At 35.6% G+C, this 24,541-nt stretch overlaps 1 protein-coding gene across 1 annotated transcript in view; it reads right to left on the bottom strand.

Annotated features, from left to right (window-relative positions):
• LOC150089592 (DDRGK domain-containing protein 1-like) overlaps positions 1 to 24,541 on the bottom strand; it is a 76,598-nt gene that overhangs the window by 42,479 nt on the left and 9,578 nt on the right. The window contains exons 2-5 of the mRNA XM_090368682.1: positions 23,035 to 23,166; positions 11,289 to 11,398; positions 10,919 to 11,020; positions 1,978 to 2,100 (exon numbers count right to left, since the gene is read on the bottom strand). Coding sequence (XP_090224808.1) covers positions 1,978 to 2,100; positions 10,919 to 11,020; positions 11,289 to 11,398; positions 23,035 to 23,166 — 467 coding nt within the window. The remainder of the gene's footprint in view (positions 1 to 1,977; positions 2,101 to 10,918; positions 11,021 to 11,288; positions 11,399 to 23,034; positions 23,167 to 24,541) is intronic.

Here is a 24,541-nt window from a genome sequence, read left to right as displayed (position 1 = left end):
AGTTGTTTCAGATACCTCCACTTATCTTGAAGAAGACCCGGCACTGTTTACCAATTTGGTCAATCAATACAAGAAAACGTTAACCACATATCGAAAAAACGACTACATTACTATGGCCCAGTTAAAGGAATTGAAGGCTAGAACATACAATATTCCTGCACTTTTTGGTCAAGTAAAATTACACAAGACTGGATTTCCTATTTGACCTATTGTTTCCTACAGGAATTCGGCATTTTCATCCTTAGCCACACATGTATATAACATTATAAAATCCTTTAGACAGGTAATACAATTTGGGATTAAGAACTACGATACATTATTTAATAATCTTAAAGACTGCAGACTTGGTGACAATGACAATTTATTCTCACTAGATGTTACATCGTTATATACGAATTTAAACGTTGAATACACATTAGATATTATTTGGGATATGTTAAATAAAAACTCGACACCAATTAATTATACGAAGCTACCTATTAAGGAAATTTTTCACTTAATTAAACTGTTAGTTGAGGCCAACTACATCACCTTTTGAGACAAGGTGTACAAACAAATTTTTGGATTACCAATGGGTTTGAGCCTGAGCGGCTTAATGTCAGAGATCTATCTCTCACCGATCGAGCATATACATTTGACACCTTTTCGACCCCGTATCACATACTATGGGAGGTATTTAGACGATGTTCTAGTTATTACTGATAGTAGTACTATCCAAGACATTTTACATTCGTTTAATAATATTCATTCTAGACTCAAATTTACATTGGAAAGGGAAGATACGGATATAAAGTCATTAAACTTTCTAAATTTCACGCTTACCCGGGACTCGAATAAAATCCAATTTAGCATCTATCAAACACCTACAAACACTGGTATGCTTCTACATTATAGTAGCTATCACCCGTTCACTTACAAAAGATCGATTATCTTTAATCAATTTCTAAATGCCTATAAATATTCAACGACGGAATCTGCTTTGGATTCAGAAATACATATATTAACTAGCAGGTTCTTAAACAGGGGTTATTCCACTACCACAATAAACCAAATTAGGGTACAGGCTAAGGATAGGATACAAAATACTACACCAACCAACAATAGTAATATCAAAAAATACTTTATTTCTGTCCCATATGTTGAACAGTGGCATAAACAGCTTAATAGATTCTTTAAAGATACCGAGTTTAAAATTGTGGCCAGGCCAATACGGAAGTTACACACTATACTGAACAATCGCTCGGTTCTTTCCGCATTCGCAACACAAATTAATGATCAGGTATACAACATTTCTTGCGGTGATTGTGACTCGTCTTACCAAGGTTCGACGCAATTTTCTCTTAATATTCGTGTAAATCAACACGAAGCCTCAGTTCATGCTTCTCGTTCAGCAGCGTCAGAATTAGTCTTTCATACCATTAACGAAAAACCATGTTAATGGCATGAAAGGCTTTTTATTTATCAAGGCCAAAATACTTAATGTTCAACATAATTATACGTGACTATTAATTGCAGAAACTGTAGAAATTAAATTACACGACAATTCTGTTAATGTTCGGCGGCCATATTTGATCTTCGATGCATGGACCTTTACGCGCATGCGCGAAGACAAATAATCACTATTTAAGTTTCAGGTTCAACCCTATTCGGTAATTTTCATTTCTGTGATCACGCCATATGGTCGAAAAGCATTGTCAGCTTCAGGAAGGAAAATCGTTTTGAATATTTTTGTTAGATTTGTTTTAATTGTGTTAAACTGATTTTTAATTGTTTTAAATTGATTTGAATTGTGTTAAATTGGTTTTTAATTATTTATATTTTACTCTAATGTAAGTTGCCGATTTTTTCGTTTTAATTTCGGGAGAGTATCATACGGAAGTGTTCTATGTACTATATTGAGGCAAACTCCTCTTATTATTTTACAAATAAAAAGAGAGTAATAGTTTTAATATGGAGGTATTTATAGAGAATTTTTACCTCTTCTACAACATCTGCCTCATCAAATCCTTCTTCCTCAACCACAAAGGCTTCTTTCTGTTTTAAATATTCCTCAAGCTCTTGCTGTTCCCTTTCTTCTTTCAATTTTTTCTCTTCTTCTGCCTAATATGTTGTCAAAAAATTGAATATAAGGTATAAATTACTTTAAAAACTACTTCTGTAAATTTAAGAAATCAATCAATTAAAAACTTTACATGAAGAAAATACTATTAATTTTTTTATATTATAAATGCATATCTTGGAAGCTGTGAAGCTTTGCTGAGTAAGTATTATTTGAACAACTTTTAAGGTCATTAATCCTTAAAGTAGATACATAAGTATTTGTCGGCAGCATCCAAAGCAACTAAATAAAGAAAATTAATATTAATTTTATATTTAATTGTAAAAAACTATAAAATCTAGTTTCCCCCTAATTTGTATATAAAGACAGTAAACAGTTTTAGAATGAAGAGCAAGTTAGGAAACATTATGCATTATACTGCATTATATTCTGAGCTTGTTCAGTTATTAAATAACATACCTTAGGCATTAAAGAATTCTACACTGTACTCAAGAAATGTTTAGTAATACTTCACATAATGCTCAACTAGCTGTATGATGGGATATGTGTAATTTCTCTGTATGCCTGTTTCCCCTTATTACTTCCTAAGGGGAAAGAGGCATACAGAGAAATAGGGTAACTCATCAATGCTAAATTTAGTCCCAAAGTAAATTCTGCATTTTTGAAATTTAATATTGTAGAAAACGTGGTAGTAAAGTGCACTATTGGCCAAAAGATTATAGTGTTCTGATGGAACAGAGAAGCAATACTGCTGCTATGACAATTATGACATAATACTCGCTTCAGAAATTTGTAAACTAACAAATGAATAAACTTAAATATCAAAAATCTTTATAAAGATGAACCATTATTAAAAATAGCAGTCTGAGATCTCAGACACCCATGACTATTACAGATTACCCAATCAGTTTACTGATAATGATTGTAAAGCTCTGCTATTGGTACTTATAGTATCAGCCATATGGTACAAGCAACTATTGGTTTACTAACATTCAATTTACGAACATTTGCTATAACAAACATCACAATTCATCCAAATTTTCTTAAAGTTGCTTAAAGTTTTCTTAGATAAAAAGAGTTCCTTATAAAACGAAATGCCAAACATACAGTGAACATAATTGTAAGATTTAAAATAAATACACTTTAAAAAAAAGTTATTTATTACAATAATTATTAGAAAATTATTATATGATAATTATACTGAACTGTCCTTTGTTAACAAAACTAATCTAGCCAGTGAAAAAACGTGGTTTACATGCCACGCCATGTAGAATGTTTTCTTGTGGGAGAAAATGGCTGCAGCTTTTAAATAAATTTCTGAGGAGTTGGAAATCTTTGAAGAAGAAGACACAAATATGAAAAGAATTGCAAAAGTGAAAAGAGGCATTCTGCAGTAAGATTTCTGAAGGAAAAAGGAAACTAACTGCGCAATCATCTATAAAAACATATTTTAACAAAGTGGAAACTCAGCTGTTTCTTCATTATCAGACACCCTTCCATCTACCTCATCTGCAACTAGTGTCAATTATGTGGAAAATATTGAACTCTGATGAAGATATTGACAAGTAAAAGTTGAATACTGTACATATGTATGTACAGTACATATATTATGTTAATACTGTACTCATTTTCTTTATTTCTATTTTGTAACTCTTTTTATGTTTTTAATTAAAATTAACAAGTAAGATATCTTGTTTTTTCATTCTTTTCTTATTTTATTTTACATTAGATATCGTATTAGTAAAATAATAAGAGGAGTTTCCCTCAATATAGTACGTAGAACACTCTGCGCACTATATTGAGGTAGTGTTCTACGCACTATATTGAGGTAAACTCCTCTTATTATTTTACTAATATTATTATCAACGTAGAACATATTGAGTAGTACAGCTCTGATTCATACTATCTAATTAGATATCGTATATAATAAACCATAATGCATACATACATTATAATAAAACGTATTGTATAGACCATTCGATGTTTAGTACATGGTTTTAATGTGTTTAAAGTGGCTGCTAACGTACAAAATACGTATTGTAAAAACTCAGAAATGCAAGATACACATAATGAAAAATATCTTGGAACGGAACTCATTCGTAAACCGAGAGTTGCCTGTACTAATGAAAAAATAAATAATAAATAATTAAAAAAATAATAAGAAAATAAAAAAATTATAATATAATAAAAAATAACTATTTTATTCTCTCCTTATTAAGGTGTCTATCGAGCTGACCTCTGAATTTCCCTAAGCTGTCAGCCTCAACCACCCATGAAGACAACTTATTTCAGTAATTAACCACTAACTGGCTAAAAGAGAACTTCCTACAATCCAACCTAAACCTCTTCCCCCCATAATTTGAATTTATACCACACAGTTCTGGAATCAGTGAAAATTTCATCCTCATTCATTTTACGTTCATCTTTCAGAGCATTCAGCTTAATCAAATTGCCCTTTATCCATTGTAGCAGCTTACCCTTGATGCCATACCTCTCCAATTTGTACAGCAGTCTTCCATGTGCAACAGTATCAAAAGCTTTCCTGAAATCCAAGTATATGATAACTATTACTGCAGTCTTGTCTAGATGATCCTGCAATGCTTCTTTAACCAGTGATTCCATTATTTTTCCTGGAACACAAGTTAAACTAACAGGTCTGTAGTTACTTGTGTCACCTTTTGAACCTCCTTTGTGAACTGGTGATACATTTGCACACCTCCAGTCCATGGGGACCTCCCCGGAGTCCAAGGAAGCTCTCATAATTATGGCTAAGGGTTTGCTTACTTCCTTTGCTGCCTCCTTTAATATAACTGGATAGATGCCGTCCACCCCAGGTGCCTTCCTTATGTTTAACTTCAACAATTTCTTCTCCACTTTGCTCTCAGTTATTACAAAATCACTTAGCTCCCTGTTAGCGTTTGATAGTCCTCACACTTATGCTCTCTTTACCCCCCCCCACACAAATTTGACAATCTTTTGTCAGACCAATCAATTAACGATGTATTTTGGTGACATCATTAATTGCTGCTCTAACAGACACACCCTGGTTCACCTATTCTTATTACATGGAACTCCAAAACCACTAAATCCTCTCAAGCCAGAGCAGTATGCAGCTGATTATTCTGCTCTGGAGACGAAAACCTCACCTGGCAGATTACCAGGTTTTAGTAATCTGCCAAGCACATCATGGGATCTTGTCAGGTGCTTGCCCTAGAAATAAATGTAATGGGATCTCATCAGGGACTCTAGAATAGAGTCCCTGATGAGATCCCATTACATTTATCTCTAGGGCAACCACCCATTTCTTCAGTGACTCAAATTCTTCTAGTAATGTAACAAAGCTGAGCTATGATTATCAACTAAACTGACCTTTGAATACATGGCACAGGCCATGCAAGCAATGAACTTGCAATTGATACAACTGCCTAAGACCATTTCCATCCCATTTCTCCAGATGAAGCATTCAATGTGGATCTTGTAACAACCATTGTGAAATTTACAAAATATGATAGAAAGAAATTTTTGTCAAAATTAAATTTATAATATTATACAATTAAAATACAGTATATTTTATAAATATATTGTATTTTAATTTTATTAAAATGAGGATTTCTAATATTTTTAGAAATTAAACAAAAGCAAAATTTAGTCTACTGAATTCTTTATCCAAATTTCTAACCTGTAGCCTTTAAAATCCTTTCTTCTGTAGAGCAAAGAGAGAGAAATGTTCCTTCACCCCCCTCAGACTGATCGTTGTTGTTATTTGGTTTTTAGGAGCATTAGCAACTAAGGCCATATTGCTCTGGGATATGCGGTGGTCATTCCCTGACCTTTCCTTATCCTCCGTATTTGGTGGTGACGGGCTCGAACCCCGGTCTAATCAAGAAGCATGTGCTACGCACTGCTGCTCCTTCCCACCTGGCTACGGAGGCGCCAACCCCTCAGACTGACAGTAGCAATTAAGGATCCAGAATGTATTTTGATAATAACCTATTAACATCCAAAGTCAATAAAACTGTACAATTCAGGTTTTTTGTAAAAATACTAACTTGTTTTATAGTTTACTTTTTTATTATTATAGTGAAGTCAGGAACAGGATGTCCCATTTATAGGACACTGGATAAATACAGTCAAAAAATACATAACATGGTTTTATTTACATAATTACAATAATTATGAAATGTAATATCCTTTGCACAAAATTATGTTGCATTTTATGCAAAAAGTTAACAGCTGACTTGGATCTCAGAATTCAACATCCATATATTTTTTTTTTTTTTTTTTTTATGAAAACCCCAAACACGAAAGGTATCAAAACCTATAGTACTTAGTACCGTGCATGGGTTGAAGGAGACGTATGGGGGGAGGGGGATGCCGGAAACTTTGCTCTAGAGACTAAACATGGGTTTCACCACTTCAAGCCTCCAATAAGCAAAGTGGTGGTATTTCACCGGTTGATGAAAGTCATCTACCACCTATGGAAGCAGGACTATTCAAGAAATTACTAGAACAGTTTTTGTTTTGACAATGAGGCTACAGCCACTCTCTGACATACGTAACTGTTGCATTCCGAGGACTTCTATGTAAGTCGGAATTTTCCTAAATGCTTATGCAGCACTCGCAACTATGCGCGCTGAATTTGATTGAAGTAAAAAAGGAATTCAACGAACATGTAAATAGAATTATATATTTAATTCTTTTATCTCATACGCAGGAAAAATTACAAAAGTGTACAAAATTACTAAAATTTCAAAATTATAAAATTACAAAAAGAGAGAGGAGACAGGCACAACGTCAGCAAGTTTTATCTTTCGAGCACCATTGCCAGAATTAACTTTCCAGCTGATAAGCACACCGCTGTGGAGATTTAGAAGGGGTTTTTTCCAACACACCATAAAATTTTTCTGCAGCTGCAGAATCAGCACTGGCAACTTCACTGCATACTTTAATATTTAGGAAACCAGCGCAATGCCTGAACCTATTAAACTACCTGTTGCTTGCCACGAACTTGGCTTGTGGTTCACTGTACTTATCCTTATCTTCATGAATACTTCTTGCTTTTGCTTGAATGGTCATTGGACTCAGGGCCACTTGCTTCTGAATCTGATTTTCCACCCATATTATTAATAGCTTTTCCATTTTCGATATAGCACCTGAATGCTGTTTTGCGATCACTGTTGATCTTAAATGCGTTGATCCTTTAACATGTTCTTTTATACATGCAGTGTCCCTTAAAATAGTATTCACTGTTGAAGCAGCAAGATCTAATTCCGTGCAATATATGACAAATTTGTCCTGCTTCGTACTTCTTAATTAATCATCTTCATTTCTAAATCAATTTTGTTTTATTTCCTAGCACTGCCAGCACTTGCACTTTCTGTTGGTCCCTTTCCCTTACCATTGTAATGAGTAAATAGGAACGAAGAGAAGACTCTGAAAATTTATTTATGTTTTTTTATGAATGAAGATTTCAGTGAAGGGGAACTCATTTCACCATAATACCATAATGTAAAAACCCAGAGAATTATAGTTATCGGAATTATCGTAAATGCAATAAGATCGAGTTTACTACCCAATTTGTAATAGATTATGCTAACAGAAAAGCCCAATAAACCGGACAGTGCAATTTGTTTTTATTGTTTTATGGTATTGACCTCCAGAAATGTGTTTTAGAAAAATATCACAAAGGCATTCAAAATCGATTCTTACAACAGAACATATGATAAGAATGAAAGCTTAGTGCAATTTCCATTATAAAAATTACCTTTTAGAGAAATAAATAGCTTAGTTATACTGTATAGCAAAAATTTCAACTTCCGAGGCCTTTAGAACAAATTACAAAAAAAAAAAAAAAAAAACAATGGGTTCATATTATGATATTTTCATGATAATACCTCCATTTATTCCTACAGGATGCAAAATATGTTTCCACAATTTTTTTAAGTTTGCACCAGCTAGCAAAACTTACATTAAGTCGAATTTCCATAAGTCAAGTATTATGTAAGCCGGGGACTGCCTGTATTTATTTGTCCCTGTGTCCTTTTCATCCATTTCAAAATTATCTTTTTCATCATACTGGACATCTACTACAGGTGATGATGATGATGGAATATACTTGTATTTAACTCCTTTTTTTTATATAACTTCATATAGGGGATTGTCCAATGATATTCCAATACACTGAGTACTTTCTTTCCATGTAAAAAAAGATATAAAATTCAGGTATTGGCCACAGCTGTTATTCTAAAATTTGCATGAAAATGCACCAATACCATTTTTTGCCTCATATCTGTATTTCACATTTTCCTGTCAACTATTCATGACAATCAACTACATACACTCTTATTGTAGGATTGGAGAATTTTTTGTTGAATTACAAAGATTCTCTCTCTGGCTAATTGCTCCAACAGGAAACCTTATCAAGCAATCTCACACTGTCATAATTGGTACCAATTTTGATACACATGCCATCACAGAATTAGTACAGTGCCATTTGTATTGAATCTGTAATCACAAGAACCTCTGGGTTATTTGGCTAGCTCTTTACCTGATTTGAGTGTATAATTTTCGGTTCTATTTTTGCAAATTGTACTTATAGTTCAAAAAAACCAATGTTTTTTAAGAGAATAAGTAAATCCTAGTTTGTGAAATAATTGTTATAAAGTAAAACATGCTCATTCAGATTTTTCATGCAGCTGAGAAATTCAATGATGACTCTTAAATCAAAATTCACACTGGGTTCCTTTGATTCCTTTCCTGTACAGAATGTAAATTTGAAGCAATATCTATTGTTCTGCATAATGCATAGTACCCAAAAATTTATAACAAAATCCGTTAGGCTTTTCTAGCATAAAATGTTTCAATCCATGATATCCATAGTATTTCATTATAATTTAATCAAAGTTCCCACTGCTGGAAAGAATGATTTGTATTCTCTACCACCCATCATATTTTGTACACTTTTGTTTCTAACCAGAAACATCATAAATACTTGATAAGCATATAAGCAACACACAGAAACCATGGACTGAGTACAATTTTTATAATACATATTTTGCAAGTGTCCTATAATTATAATAGTGAGCATTAAAGAGTTAATCAGATCATTCAAGGAAGCAAACATTCTGCATTTAAATAACTATAATTTACTATATATCTGCTGTAAAAGCCCAGGGAAACTGTAAATCATATTACAATGGGACACTTTACTGCAGAATTTTCTCCAATATCAATAAACCCATGTAGTGATGTGATTAAGAGGTTTGTTGAAAATCAAACTCTGAGATATATATCTCTCTTATTGGCTGTGCCTACTTTTAAAACTACTGTCATTTCAAATATACATCATATATTTTTTAAAGTGAAGAACAAAAGGCTTAGAATGTGATATGCAGAAAACATTCCCACAGCCAATGTTTAGTAGTTGGAGGAAATTTTTCAAAGATAAGAAATACACTATAATTGTACTGCTCGTAACTGTGAAATGTAGGCAAAATAAGGTTGTGGAAAAGATTTCTGGCATCCAATTATCAACAAACTGTCTAATCATATCAGAGCCCAAGTCTGACCAACATTGGAGAACTATGGCCAAATTGTTGTGGTCATATTTAATACCCAGCACTGACATGACAACCCTAGATGGAGTTTTTTTTTGTTGTTGTTTTTTTTTAAATATAGTTTTCGAAAAATGTCAGATTTATGAGATTTTACTATATATATATTTCAATAGTTTTTGCTCTGGGTAATTGTAATAAATTTACTCTTATAATCCTGAGTAATAAATATACTCTCACACTACCATTGGCAGATTAACATCACATCAAGAACCACAGATAACTGATACAGTGAGACATTTATATGACATTTCAAAATGTTGTTGGGTGGGGGAGCATATGTTTAGATTTTAAACTGTTTTTTTTTTTTTTTTTTTTTAAGATAATTGGACTGTGGCTGTCAATTCTGAGTGTTAATGCCACATGTTGGAGCAATTTTGTCTTCCAAAACTGAAAAGGAGGAATAATATGTTGGGAAGCATAATTTCAGCAAGATGGTGGTACAATGTACTACACTGCAATAAATGTAATGAAGTTACATTTTTTGCAGTGTGGTACATGGTACAGAGATGACTCTTTTCCAAACAGTTGGTACAGAAGACTGGAAAATATTCATCTCTGTTTGGTCCTGTTGCTCTCTTGATCTCTCACCACCAGACTTCTTCCTGTGGTAGTTTTTGAAGAGCAGTAATGAATAATGTACTGGTGCAATGTTGCACACCTGAGAGATGTTATTTTTAAGAAATACACTCTATACTATCAAAACATATTCACGGACTCCTGTACTTTCTTACCATACGCTATACATGGTATTTACTTTATGCCAGTCATGTTTTAGAGCAATAAGTGTTTATACTTTCTGAATAAACTGAATAAATGCTTATTAAAATCTAGTACAATAAAATAAAATAAATGATTGAAATAAAAACTATTTATATGCATAAGTATATGAATGCTATAGACTGTATAAATAATGCATCCTAGATATTTTAAGAAATATTCAGGAAACCATGTGCTTTAAAGAATATACAGTTTTTAGTAATTTCATTTACTTATTTATTTATGTAAACAGTTCTTGCCTGAATCATTTTATTTTAATTGTGCAAGATTGGTCAGAGAGTACAGATATTTATTCATTTATTGAGTTTCTTTAATTATGGATGCAAATACTTGCATAGTACTTTGATGTAAGGAATATACCTATAAACTACTGAAGTATGTTATAAAGAATACTTTATATTTTAAAGTGTGCACATGCAATTTTTACTTTTACCTTAGGTATACAAAATTTGAATTCAGTACATACTTTTCTAATTTCCTCTTCTTTCATTTTTAATTCTTCTTGTTTCCTCTGTTCTTCTAAGGCTTCTTGTCTTTGCTTTCTTTCTTCACGCTCTTCTCTCTCTTTCTGGAAAAGTAATGATGTCGGAATACAGTCTTCAGTTTCTTTTAAAATTTTACAAATGTAAATAGAAAAGATTCTGTAATGAAACATTTTACTATAAACCTTAAGCCTTCAATACATATTTTATAAAAGGGATTTTAAGATACATATTATTAGTTACATTACATTTCTTAAATTGAAAAACTGCAATGAAATTTTTACGAATGAATGTTTTCACCTGTTTAATAGCATGAAAAAAAAAAAAAAAAACAGAAAAAAAAAAAGTTTGTACCTCTCTCATTGCTCGTTTTTCTGCTTTCATTTCTAGTTTTCGACGTTTCTTAGCACCTATTTTACCATCAGGCATAGCAATTTCATCTGCCAGCGGATCTTCATCATCATCTAAAAGCATGCAAAAAAAATTCATAACAGTTTTTTTTCCTAGTAATTAATTTATAAAACGAACTAGATATTTATTAAAATATCTAGTTAATGTAAATATTTATTATATAGTTAATGTAAATATCTATATCTAGTAAATATCTATTCATATAAATATAAATATCTAGTAAATATCTATTCACTATGTTAATGATATGTAATAGCATATCATATGTAAAAGCAATGAACTGATATGTTAATGCTTTTAAAGCCACCAAACTGGCTACGTCTAACATTCAAGTTTTCAAAAAAAAAAAAAAAAACCCCAACTTGGGGGGGGGGGGACTTATAGATTTCACTAACTACAAAATAATTTTGTAGTAAACGTTTTTGTAATTAACCAAGAAAAAGTCATTTGACATTTTTTGGTTTACTGGAAATGTGCTTATAGCCCAAGCTAACTTGTAAAGTACTAGAAAGATACAGCTGTGTGACACGATATGCACTGTTATTTGTATAAAGTAAAACTAAAGTTATCTCAAAACCAAATTGTAATTTGGTAGATAACGCTGTTTGACACTAAACCCTCGATATTAGAGGGCATAATGATACAAAGTTTCGGCACACTCTAACTAGAAATTCTTATTTAACCATGCCAGGAAAATTTGTACTATAAGAACTACATAACTTGTTATAGCAAATTAACTTCAGAAATATAAAATCCCTTTACATCTGCATGAATAATCAGGCCAGTTTTGAATAAAATGCTGAGGAAACTGGAACAATAATTGAGAAACCACAAAATATCCTGATTATTTCCATCACTGAATCCTGTAACTGGAAAAACAATGATCAACTACAACACATTAAACAATCCTAAGCAGCTGAAACTTTGAATCTCTAATACTGTCTTATTTTTCCAATTGCACTAGAAGATATATAGGTTTATTAATTTAATTTGATGGCAAAGTAAGAAAAGTTTTGTGGTGAAATTTTTCAATTTCACCACAAAATTCTGTATTCAATTTGTCTTGGGGGAAACTTTGATCCCTCCAGAAACAGAAGCTAACATTGGCCATAAAAGCTAGTGCTTATGCTCACATTAGAGATGACACTGCTATCTACGAGTTGATTTAAATTAATAATACTGACATGATCAATATCAGATTTAGGTAGCTGGGGCACTACGTACATATTTTTAGATCTCCTAAAAATAAGGTCACAAGGTACAGGGTCTTGGACCAACAATAACTGAAGTGTTCCAGGAAATCACCCTATACAACCTTAGGGTCCCTGAGGAGACTGTCACTGAACTCTATAAATTCTCAGTCTTGGTGGTGGATGACTTATGAATAATGTATTGAGTCTAAGTTAGCAGCCATGCAGTATATGCGGTACATGGAGGATATATATGCGGGTATATGCTGTATACCCTCTGGATTTTTTTTGGTGGATAGCATATGCCTTCTGATTTTTGAAAGACTTGAAAAAAACAAATATTATTAAATATTTACTGAAAATTAAAAAATAAATTTATTAGAATTTGATTCTTAGGCAATATTTATAGTTTTATTATTTTTAATGTGTGTGTGTGTGTGTGTGTGTACACACACACACATGGTATACCTTCTGCTAATTTTAAGACTACAGCACTGATTATATGTACCCACCTTTATATGGCACTGAACTGCTCACTTAAGACCTAATATAGGTCAGTACAACTTTCCTATCAAAGGCCACCCATCATCTGATGAAAGACCAGTCTCAAAACAGATACGATGGTGTTCTGAGCTTTAAACAATATAATGGATTCACCCTTTTAGCAATACTCTTTGTATAAAATGACATCAGTAATTTATGCTGAATTGTGGATAACAGTATAATCTCTAAAGTGAATATAACTCTAAACCTTTACAGCTATAATTTGGCCTCTGTGGCACCACAGCAAAAACTGAATTCAGAAATGCATATGATCATTAAAGTAATTATTAGGATTTGCTCATCTTGAAGTTAATTAGCACTGTTTTTGAAGTATATACATTTTGGGACACCAGTAATTGCCTTTTTGTTGCCTGTTTATTGCCTTTGGCAGCGTGTGGTCGATTGCTGGAACAAACTTCATTCCATCTATCGTTGTAGAAGTTGATAGCTTAAATAGATTCAAGGCAGAACTAGACAAACAATTTGGAGCAAGTGGATGGGTGAAATTAGAAGATTTTTTTTTTTTTTTGGCTGATGCTATATAAGCTTGCTTTTTTCATCATGTGCCTTTACTAATGCTAGTTCTGTCTCAAATCAATTTAAGCTATCAACTTCTACAACAAAAGAGGGAAGTTTGATCCAGCTATCAACTACCCACTGGCTAAAGGCAAACTTCCATATATCTATCCTACAACTGTCTTTCCTCAATTTGAATTTATGCCCTCTCACACAATTATTCTGAGCAAGAGGAAGAATTCAATCAGAATTGAGCATGCTCAAACCATTCAAGGCTTTACACACCTAATCAGATCACCTCGTAGGTGCCTAGTCTCCAGACACTGTAATTTGCAAAACTTAAGCCTTTCTTCATAAGAGCAACCCTTTGTTCCATTCACTTCTTGCCCTTCTCTGTACTCATTCCAGAAGCTCTATCCTTCTTAAAATGAAGCCTCCAGACCTGTATACAGTACTCAAGATGTGGCCTGACCATTGCCTTATCATTATACAAGGGGATAATCACCTCCTTATCCCTACTAGAAAAATTCATGTATATCATTGACAAGACACCATGAGCTAATCTTGCAGACAATCTACACTTCTAAGAAAGCATTGTATCTGCCTGCACAATTACCCCCAAGGTCCCTTTCATTCTCTACCACTCTGTGTTGTGTCACACAATTGATACGTTACTCTGGTGTTACTGCTTCCCATATGCAGTACTTTACATTTGTCAATGTTAAACTTTGGTTGCCACCTCTCAGTCCACCTACTCAACTTTTCTAGATCCTGTTGCAGCAGCATACAGTCATTAGTGTCATTAACAACCCTGCCAACCTTCGTATCATCTGCAAACTTGGACATTAAACCCGATATACCATCATCAATATCATTAATAAATACAGAAAACAATGGACCCAACACTGAACCCCGGAGGACTCCACTAATAACATTAGTCCACAAAGAGCAGTGTCCATTGATTACCACTCTCTGTTTTCTCCCACTCAACCATCCCTTTATTCATAGCAGCAATTTGCCTCCAATGCCACACTGCTCCAATCTGTGCAGCAGTCTTCCATGTGAAACAGTATCAAAAGTCTTTCTAAGATCCAAATATATGATATCAAAATTATTCTTTGCATCCAGTTCCTTTGTGACCGCATCATAGTATTCAATCAAATTGGTCAGACAAGACTTCCCCTTAGCAAACCCATGCTGTGTCCGAGCTATAACTGAAGTCATGTCTAGATGATCCTGCAGTGCTTCTTTAACCAGTGCCTCCATTAATTTCCCTGGAACAGAAGTTAAACTAACAGGTCTGTAATTACTTGTGCTGCTGTTTAATCCTCCTTTGTGAATTGGGATCGCATTTGCACATCTCCAGTCCATGGGTATCTCCCCCGAGTCCAAGGAAGCTCTCATAATTATGGCTAAGGGTTTGCTTACTTCCTTTGCTGCCTCCTTTAATATAACTGGACAGATCTCATCTGCCAGAGATACTTTCTTATGTTTATCTTCAACAATTTCCCCTCCACTTTGCTCTCAGTTATTACAAAATCATCTAGCTCACTGCCAAAGTTTAATGCATCTCTAGCATTCCCCTCCCTGAATAACTCCTCATGTGTGAATGTAGATGCAAAATACTCATTTAGTTTGTTAGCTACCCGAGCAGGATCAATGATATCAAGTGAACCAATCTGATTCATCTCCTTCTTTCTAGAGTTTATATAAGTAGAGAACTCTTTGCTGTTTTTCTTTGCATCCTTTGCATGCCTAACCTCCTTTGTGACTTGGTTAAAGTCCAGCTTATATCTATCATAGGCTTCCGTGTCACCTGTTAATTTATATGAATCCCATGCATTTTTCTTCTCTGCCACATGTCTCATTACTTCAGCTGACATCCATTTAGGAATAAACCTTGAACAATATTTCTTAGTTGGCATGAAAAGCCTAGTAGCTTCCAAGATTAATTCTCTGAATGCTTCCCATTTTGAATTTGCTGTTGGTAACATTATCAGTTGGTCCTACCATATAGAATTTAAATACTGTCTCAGACCACTGTAGCCGCCTTTACGAAAGCAAAAACCCTTCCCTTTACCTATGATGGTAGTTACCTCTTTGAGTAAATCCCACTTCAACACACTGTGATCACTGCCACCTAGTGGTTTCTATATCTGCAGATTCTTAATGCATGAAGAATCATTACTGATAATCAGATCAAGAGTATTACTCCCTCTAGTTGCTTCCTGAACATGCTGCTGTAGAAAACAATCATCCAATAAATCTACAAAAGCCTTGCTAGTGTGTGAGTGACCAACCCACAAATTCCAGTCAATATTTGGGAAATTAAAATCCCCCATTATAAGACACTCTGATTTACTGGCCTACTGTTTCTCTATACAGTTGTTTATTATACTCCTCAGAGTCATTAGGCCTATAATACACTCCTACTCTCAATTTTGCTTTCCCAGTGCTTATGTCACACCAAATTGACTTGATACTGCACTGTCCAGCCATGTCGATTGGCTGTACTTCCTTGGATTTTATGTGTTTCTTAACTAATAACATAACCCCTACTCCCTTCCTATCTTGTCTATCCTTCCTGTACATATTGTACTCCAGAAATTCCATTTCTGCATTCCTTATATCTGTGTGACACCACATCTTTGATATCTCAATAATATCTGCCTTTGACATTTTGATCAACATCTCAAATTTATTTACCAAACACCTAGCATCGGTGTATACATACACCTGTTCCTATCCTTAGCTACCATAACACAGCCCGTGTATTTACTTGTTCTGCAATGACTCCCAGCAGTCTCTGAAATCCCCTGCACCTTCTTGTCCAGGCTACTGCTCATTCCAATAGAAGCAGTGCAAGAATCACTTTCATCTCTGACAGCAGCTACTGTTAATCTATTAGTCCGTGTATCTGCCCAAGCTGGTAGTTTTCTGACCCATCTAATGTTACCTCGATAGCATCAGTAAATATTCTTGCACCCTTTCTAGTTAAGTGTATCCCATCCCTGTAGAAGTCGTCTCACCTGTTAACAAGCACAGACAAGGCTGAGAAAGATTCTACCCCTAGAGCCCTGCACAATCTCTCCAGGGCCGAATTGATCGACAAGGCTCTCATCATATACTCCCTCTTATCGTGTCTGTGCAGAAATGTACATAATTTCAAATTGAACCCTAACTCATGACTTTTTTTCAACATTGACCTGCACTTGTTAAGTAATTCTGCTGGTCTCCTACTCTTAATATCATTAGTGCCAATGTGTACAACAATATCACCTCTATAAAGTCATCAACCTTTGCCCCTGGCAGACATACCCTGGTCCTATTCCATCTATCCTTTTTGCACAATATGTTCCCCATTTCCCTGACAACAGAGTCACCGACAACTACTAGTTCCCGTGGGACCAGCTCATTCTGCCTTGGGGTTGCTGTTGTGTTGCATGATGTTCAAGTGCAAGCTTTGGTGTTGATGTGGGCAACTGAGAGCTTAATGAGCCCCTCAATTTAAATCCTTCAAGGGCATCCATCCTGTCTTTCAAGCTCATATTGGCCCATAATGATGCTGAGTTGGCACCTCATTTCCTCACACTCCTTACATAGTGCACACACAAAGACATTTCCCTTGGCAATATCATGTCCCATTCCTGATGCTCCACGAACATCAAACAAGCAGTACATTTCAAAAGGCTGTGATTCAGAGGCCAATTGCCATCCCCCCTCAGTTCTCCACTGAGCCACAGCACTCCCATTAGCTTGAGCCTTTTGCTTTGCTGCTCTGAATCATGATTTCAATACAATTCAAATAAAATTTCAATTTCCATACAAAAATATAACACTAAACTTATATCCGAATGCAGTTATAACACTATATATATAAACAATAGGGATGAATATAAAAGTTATTAGCCAGATCAGATTAATGCCATCAATAGCAGATTGTACATTAGCATTAGTAGAGGCATATGATGCAAGAAAGCAAGCTTATGCAACATCAGCAAAAAAAAAAAAAAAAAAAAATCACTCCCATTTCACCCCTCCATTCATTTGAAATACCTGTCCAGCTGAGCCTTAAATTTACTTAGGCTATCAACTTCCACAACAGGGGATGGAAGTCTGTTCTACCAACCAACTATCCACTGGCTAAAGGCAAATTTCCGCACATCTATCCTACATCTGTCTTTCCTCAATTTGAATTTATGCCCTCTCAGGTGATTATTCTGAGCAAGAGGAAGAATCCCATCAGCGTTGAGCATGCTCAAACCATTCAAGGCTTTATACACCTCTATCAGATCACCTCACTGGTGCCTAGTCTCCAGACACAGTAATTTGCAAAACTTAAGCCTTTCTTCATAAGAGCAACCCTTTGTTCCATTCACTAATCTTGTTGCCCTTCTCTGTACTCATTCCAGCAGCTCTACATCCTTCTTGAAACAAGGCCTCCAGACCTGTATACAGTACTCAAGGTGTGGCCTGACCATTGCGTTATACAAGGGAATAATCACCTCCTTGTGCCTGCTAGAAAAATTCCTGTATATCACTGACAAGACACCATGAGCTACTCTTGCAGCCCGTCTGCACTGCTCAGAAAACTACATACCTGCCTGCACAATTACCTCCAGGTCCTTTTCATTCTCTACCACTGTCAGTGTAGTACCACAGAGTTGATATGGGGGTTACTGTTTCCCATACGTAGTACTTTACATTTGTCAATGTTAAACTTCATTTGCCACCTTTCAGCCCATCTGCTCAATCTTCCCAGATCCTGTTGCAGCAGCATACTGTCAGTAGTGTCCTTAACAACCCTGCCAACCTTTGTATCGTCTGAAAAATTGGACATTAAGCTTGATATACCATCATCAATATCATTTATAAATACAGAAAACAACAATGGATCCAACACTGAACCCTGAGGGACTCCACTAATAACATTAGTCCACAATGAGCAGTGTCTATTGATTACCACTCTCTGTCTTCTCCCCCTCAACCATCCCTTTATCCATAGCAGCAATTTGCCTCCAATGCCACACTGCTCCAATTTGTGCAGCAGTTTTCCATGTGCAACAGTATCAAAAGCCTTTCTAAGATCCAAATATATAATATCAAAGTTATTCCATGCATCCAGTTCTTTTGTGACCGCATCATAGTATTCAATCAAATTGGTCAGACAAGACTTCCCCTTAACAAACCCATGCTGTGTCCGAGCTATAACTGAAGTCATGTCTAGATGATCCTGCAGTGCTTCTTTAACCAGTGCCTCCATTAATTTTCCTGGATGGTTGGTTGGTTGGGTTTTATTGGTGCATTAGCAACTAAGGCTATAATGCACCAAACCTGCCTCCATTAATTTTCCTGGAACAGAAGTTAAACTCACAGGTGAGTTTAACTTCTATTCTATAATGACTTGTGTCAGCCTTTGATCCTCCTTTGTGAATTGGGGTCACATTTGCACTTCTCCAGTCTATGGGTTCCTCCCCCGATTCCAAAGCAGCTCTCATAATTATGGCTAAGGGCTTGCTTACTTCCTTTGCTGCCTTCTTTAATATAAGTGGATAGATCCCATCCACCCTGGGTGCCTTTTTTATGTTTATCCTCAACAATTTCTCCTCCACTTAGATCCCAGTTATTACAAAATCATCTAGCTCACTGCCAGAGTTTACTTCACCTGTAGCATTCCCCTTCCTGAATAACTCGTCATGTGCGAATGCAGATGCAAAATACTCGTTTAGTTTGTTAGCCAACTGAGCAGGATCATCAACAGTTGAACCATCAATATCCAGTGGACCAATCTGATTCATCCCTTTCCTTCTAGAGTTTACATAGGTAAAGAATTCTTTTCTGTTTTTTTTCTTTGCATCCTTTGCAAAGGATTTCTCATAATCTGCCTTTGCCTGCCTAATCTCCTTTGTGACTTGGTTATAGACCAGCTTATATCTATCATAGGCTTCCATGTCACCCATTAATTTATATGTATCCCATGCATTTTTCTTCTCTGCCATATGTCTAATTAGTTCATCTGACACCCATTTAGGCCTAAACCTTGAACGATATTTCTTAGTTGGTATATAAAGCCTAGTAGCTTCCATGATAAATTCTTTGAATGCTTCCCATTTTGAATTTGCTCATCAGTCTGTAATCTAGTTATTATAGTAAAAGCTAAGTACTATACAGATGCTGAACAAGTATATGAACACAACAGTATACAGCCTACAGTAGGCCATAAAGCCAAAATAACTTATAAAGACAAAAATAGCCCATGTACGCCAACAAGGCCAAACCCTGGAAATAGATATAATTAGTAATAAACTATAAATATATAATACAATGATGATTATGTAGTTAACTATTGGTATAGAGATACATTGAAAGGGACCTTTTCAAGGGCTAACCCTCTCAATATATCCTACCAATAATTAACAGAGCTATCTGTTTCTGATTGCCATCTGCCTGTTTATCAGTGTCCAAATCTTAAACTTAATTTTGTTATAATTTAGTAGCAAACAGGCAAGATAACATTTAGCCCGACAAATACCTTCGAAACAAATATATAAAAGAGGAAATAAGAAAAAAGAAAGCCAACTATAATTTTCAATTTCTGCTGTGGTATTATTTTTTATTTATACAAAAGCAGGCTTTCCAGGTTTTGGCCTTGTAGGCTTACATGGGCTATTTTTGTCTTTATAAGTTATTTTGGCCTTATGGCCTACTGTAAGCTGTATACTGTTGTGTTCATATACATGTTCAGCATCTGTATAGTACTTATTGTGCTTTTACTATAATAACTATATATATATATATACAGGGTGATTCACTACCAGTGCGACAAACTTGCAGGAGGTGTAGGGGGCACAAAGACGAATCGGAATCACATAGCATTGCAGGGTCCGAAATGCCTTCATCATGTGGTAGAGGACGTTAAACGGGAGGTCGGCGTGAACAGCGATCCCGCTGGAAGTCAGCATTTACGAACCGTTTCTGTTGAAGAAACCAAGTAGCAAAAGTCCTCCGGAGTGGATAATCCGCAGGCTCCAATGATTGGACGTGTTGCAGATGGTATGAACTCATTTGGTTTGTTGACAGTATCCTCCATACAGTGGATTGGGAAATACCCAATCGTTGGCCTATCGCTCGAGTACTCATACTCTGATTGCCTTCTGCCTTCTGCAAGACGTAGGTCATTCTCCTCATTGTCTGGTGTCCTCGTCATTCACTCTTGATTCATGGTACCTCTCGTGAAAGAACCAGTCTCACATAACCTTCTGTGCACACGTGCAAAAATCGTATGAGGAGCACGCCTGTGCGTGAAACGTTCCTGGTACAAGCGCAGAGCAGCACGCCCGTTACAGTCTGCAGCTCCATACGCGAGGTGCACGTCGGCCAGTTCAACGTTTGAATACTCGTCCATCCTACTGCCTTGGGAACCGGTTTGCAAATGCTGACTTCCAGCAGGATAGCTCTATGACTTGTCCCCATCCACTGATGCTAGCACTACCCCACAGGATGTCTATTAAAGTTCCCAAGAAGTAACAAAGGAGGAGGTGACTGCATTATGAGGTCATCAAGGTCTTTCACGGAGATGTCAGTACTCCTTGGGTAATCAAGGTGCTCCTTGCCTGTCAACTACAATTCCATTGTAGGAATTTAGCCATTATTTTGGCTTGGTGGGTCCATCAGGCAGCTTCCTAGGTGCTGAGGGCTTACTTTTTTCAGTCTTGGATTTATCTTTTTTGGGGAAGTATTGATGCTGTCTTGTGTTCATTTCTTCCTCCGCAAAGAGTTTGAAGATCACACGGTACTTCCTTCTCCTCAACCTCCACATTTTCTTGGGCACTAGGGGATACCTACAACTTGTTATTCTTTTCTACTTCAGGCTTCTTATTTGCTCCTTTTTTTACTGGTGTAGCATTAGGAGGTACTGATATGGGAGTGGCAGCTGATTGATCTTCCTTTGCAAGTGTTTGTGAACTTATAGGTAGAGAGCAATAGGAGTCAATGACTCTTTTGGTGTATAGTCCTTTCAGTTTGGGTTCCAACAGAATTTCTCCCTGCTACCTTCTGTGCGTAGGTGGGTTTGTTTACATTTATAGGTTTCACCATTTTTCTTGCCTCCTGATATGTTCAGCTCTGCCTTAAGTCATTGAATTTCTTTTTCTTCTTTCCACCTCTGGAATGCTTGGGAGTACACAGGTGCTCTCCTTGGCAGTTAATGCATGATGGTTTTTCATCTGAACATGATATTGTTTCGTGGTCTTTTGCACCACATCGAGTGCATGCAAGGGCACCACAGCAAGCCATCTGTGAGCATCCGTATTTTTGGCACTTAAAGCGCCACAAGGGATTTGGTATGTACGGATGCACTGGGAAGTTAATATAGCCAGCTTTGATCTCATTAGGAGACGTGGGTGAATTGAATGTTAGGACGATGTTTCTCATGGGAACAAGTTTCCCATCCCTACACATGGATATTCGTTTTGCAGCTGTCACCCCTTGGGATTTCAATTCAGAACAGATTTCCTCTTCAGTCACATCCATGAGATCCCATTGAGCAATGACACCACGGGATGAGTTAAGTGTTTTGCGAGGGCTAACTGCGATAGGCATTCCCCTAACAGATGGCTCAGAGGAGCTGTTCTGAATGTCTCTCACTTCTGGTCTCTACAAGGATGTCTCCTGACTGAAGCCGTTTTATTGATTTAGGAGAGCCTGCCAACCCTTCCAGATAAAGAATGGTGACACTGTCCTGAAAGGTTTCTCACTTGTAAAGTGCATTATCAGGAAATGAGGTGTCGGGTCTGATATGGTTTCAGTTTTTTGTCTTTTTGCAGAAGTGGCAACAGTGGGGTCAGTGTCTAATTTTTCAGATAGGAACCATGTTGCAGCTCCAGAAGAAAGAATTTTATCAGGATTCATGGAGTTTTCTATTTGTTCAGTGCCCAGGATCCCCACCCACCTACCACAGTGCCCAAAGGGACGCCCACTACCCAGCAAGCAATAAATGTGCTTGGGAGTGGAATGCCAGGGCTACACAGACACTATAGCTGCACCACTGCCAGCCCGAATCCTGTCCCTCAGACCACGAGGGTAGGGGCATGGAATTGCCACGGTAGCACAGAATGTTGAGAGCTGCAAGAATGAAATTATGAAAATGGAATTAATTAACAAATCAAAATATAAAAGTGATCTATGTAATTATACCCAAGGATTTAACACATTTTAAGTAAGCCATATTAATTATTTCTCACATTTTTCTCTATATGGTAAAAACTATAGTCAAGATAAGAGTTGTAACAAATGGATGGATAAACAAAATTATCATAAATATAAAAGATGTGCACTACAGACATTACACTATTTCATCACAGATATTTCATTTTAAATTATTACTTCAAATGCTATTTCCTGATATTAATATTTTAGAATCAGTCAGGACATTTTCTCACCGTCTTCATCCTCTTGTTGCTGTCTTGCAGTAGCTATTCGCATACGAGCTCGTACATTTCTGCCTGCTGCTCGTCTTGGTGCCTGTGGTGCTCCTTGCCTGTCAACTGGTACACCTCTTACCCTCTGATCATCTAAAGTAAAAATAAAAGAAGTAGTGTTAATGTATATTATATTATATTATATTTAATATACATCAATTTCATAATTTATTATAATATTGTAAAATATAGTCATAATGCATTAAAACAAAACAAGACTGTTTAGAGAATGTAATTTTTAATAAAATACTGAAGCTACTACATGAAATTATCTGGGGGAAGGACTATTTGCCAAGACATTACTGAACTGCATACTAAAGTGCAAATTTCTGCATTATTGAAACAATAATATCCTGTAATGATAAACTGTTTTGGGACTTGAGGTGACTCATCAGAGCACGGAAATATAAAAATAGCAAAATTATGGAATGGCTATTAATATTTTGGTCTTTTTAAAGTTATAAAAAATAGCAGGACTTCGAATTGCCAAAAGAAAGTTACACTTTTCATAATTTTTAAAGAGCCAAAACAGCATTAGTTAGGCATGCTCCAATAAAACAACTAATAATTTTAAAATTTTGAAATTGTAAAAAATGTTTAAAACCTTACAAAAGAAATAAAATGTTATTATCATGATGAATAAATGATTCAGCTTCCTAACCATCACGCATTGCATTTTTTCTAATAATTCACTCGATGATTTCTTTTGCTTTAAAGGTGGTAGTTGTGCATACTTCTGCTCTGCATATATCCATCATATTTTTCCTCTTTCCTATGAAACTCTATATCTTCTCCAGTCTAACACTCCTTGGTGATATTAATATTCATGACTCCAGCTTGTAGTGGTAGTTTAGGGCACAAGGGCAACTTAGAATCATGATACAGGAATAGGTACAATTTGGCTTACATAATTTATATCTTATTTGGCACCATATCATCCATATTTGCACTACTATTTGTAATAACATGGAGAAGTGATAAGCATTCTTGCAATTATTACAGAATGGAGAGTACTGTTTCCCATGTGAGAATATTACATAAAATCTAAGAGTATATGTTTGACAATATGCAGTAGATGAACAATGCATACATAGAGGAAAGTCATCCTTCAAGAGAGAAACATGGGCTGAGTATGCATGCCCTGTGTGTAATATTGCTAGTATAACTTCTTCCTGTCTGTTTTTCTTGAAAGTAGAAATCAATATTTGTGGCTCCTGTTTGATTTGGAGCAATTTGTTTTTTATCTCTGGCTTCCATATTTCTAACTACTGTGCTATATAGATCCTTTTTATAAGCATTAAATAATCTATATATGGTACTGTAATTTTCAGGCACTAATGTGTTTTGCTGCTTGATCTTTACTCTCATTACCTGTGATATTGGACATGACTTGGGATCCAGAAAAACCTCACTGAATGATTTTTATCCTGTAGATGATTTAAAGAGGAATGGATTTGTTTTACCATGA

This window comes from Mastigoproctus giganteus, chromosome 2 (assembly GCF_048544385.1).
Source record: "Mastigoproctus giganteus isolate SK-2022 chromosome 2, ASM4854438v1, whole genome shotgun sequence".
NCBI lineage: Eukaryota > Metazoa > Arthropoda > Arachnida > Uropygi > Thelyphonidae > Mastigoproctus > Mastigoproctus giganteus.
Note: the sequence above shows the minus strand (reverse complement) of the source record. Positions and strands in the feature narration are given on the sequence as shown.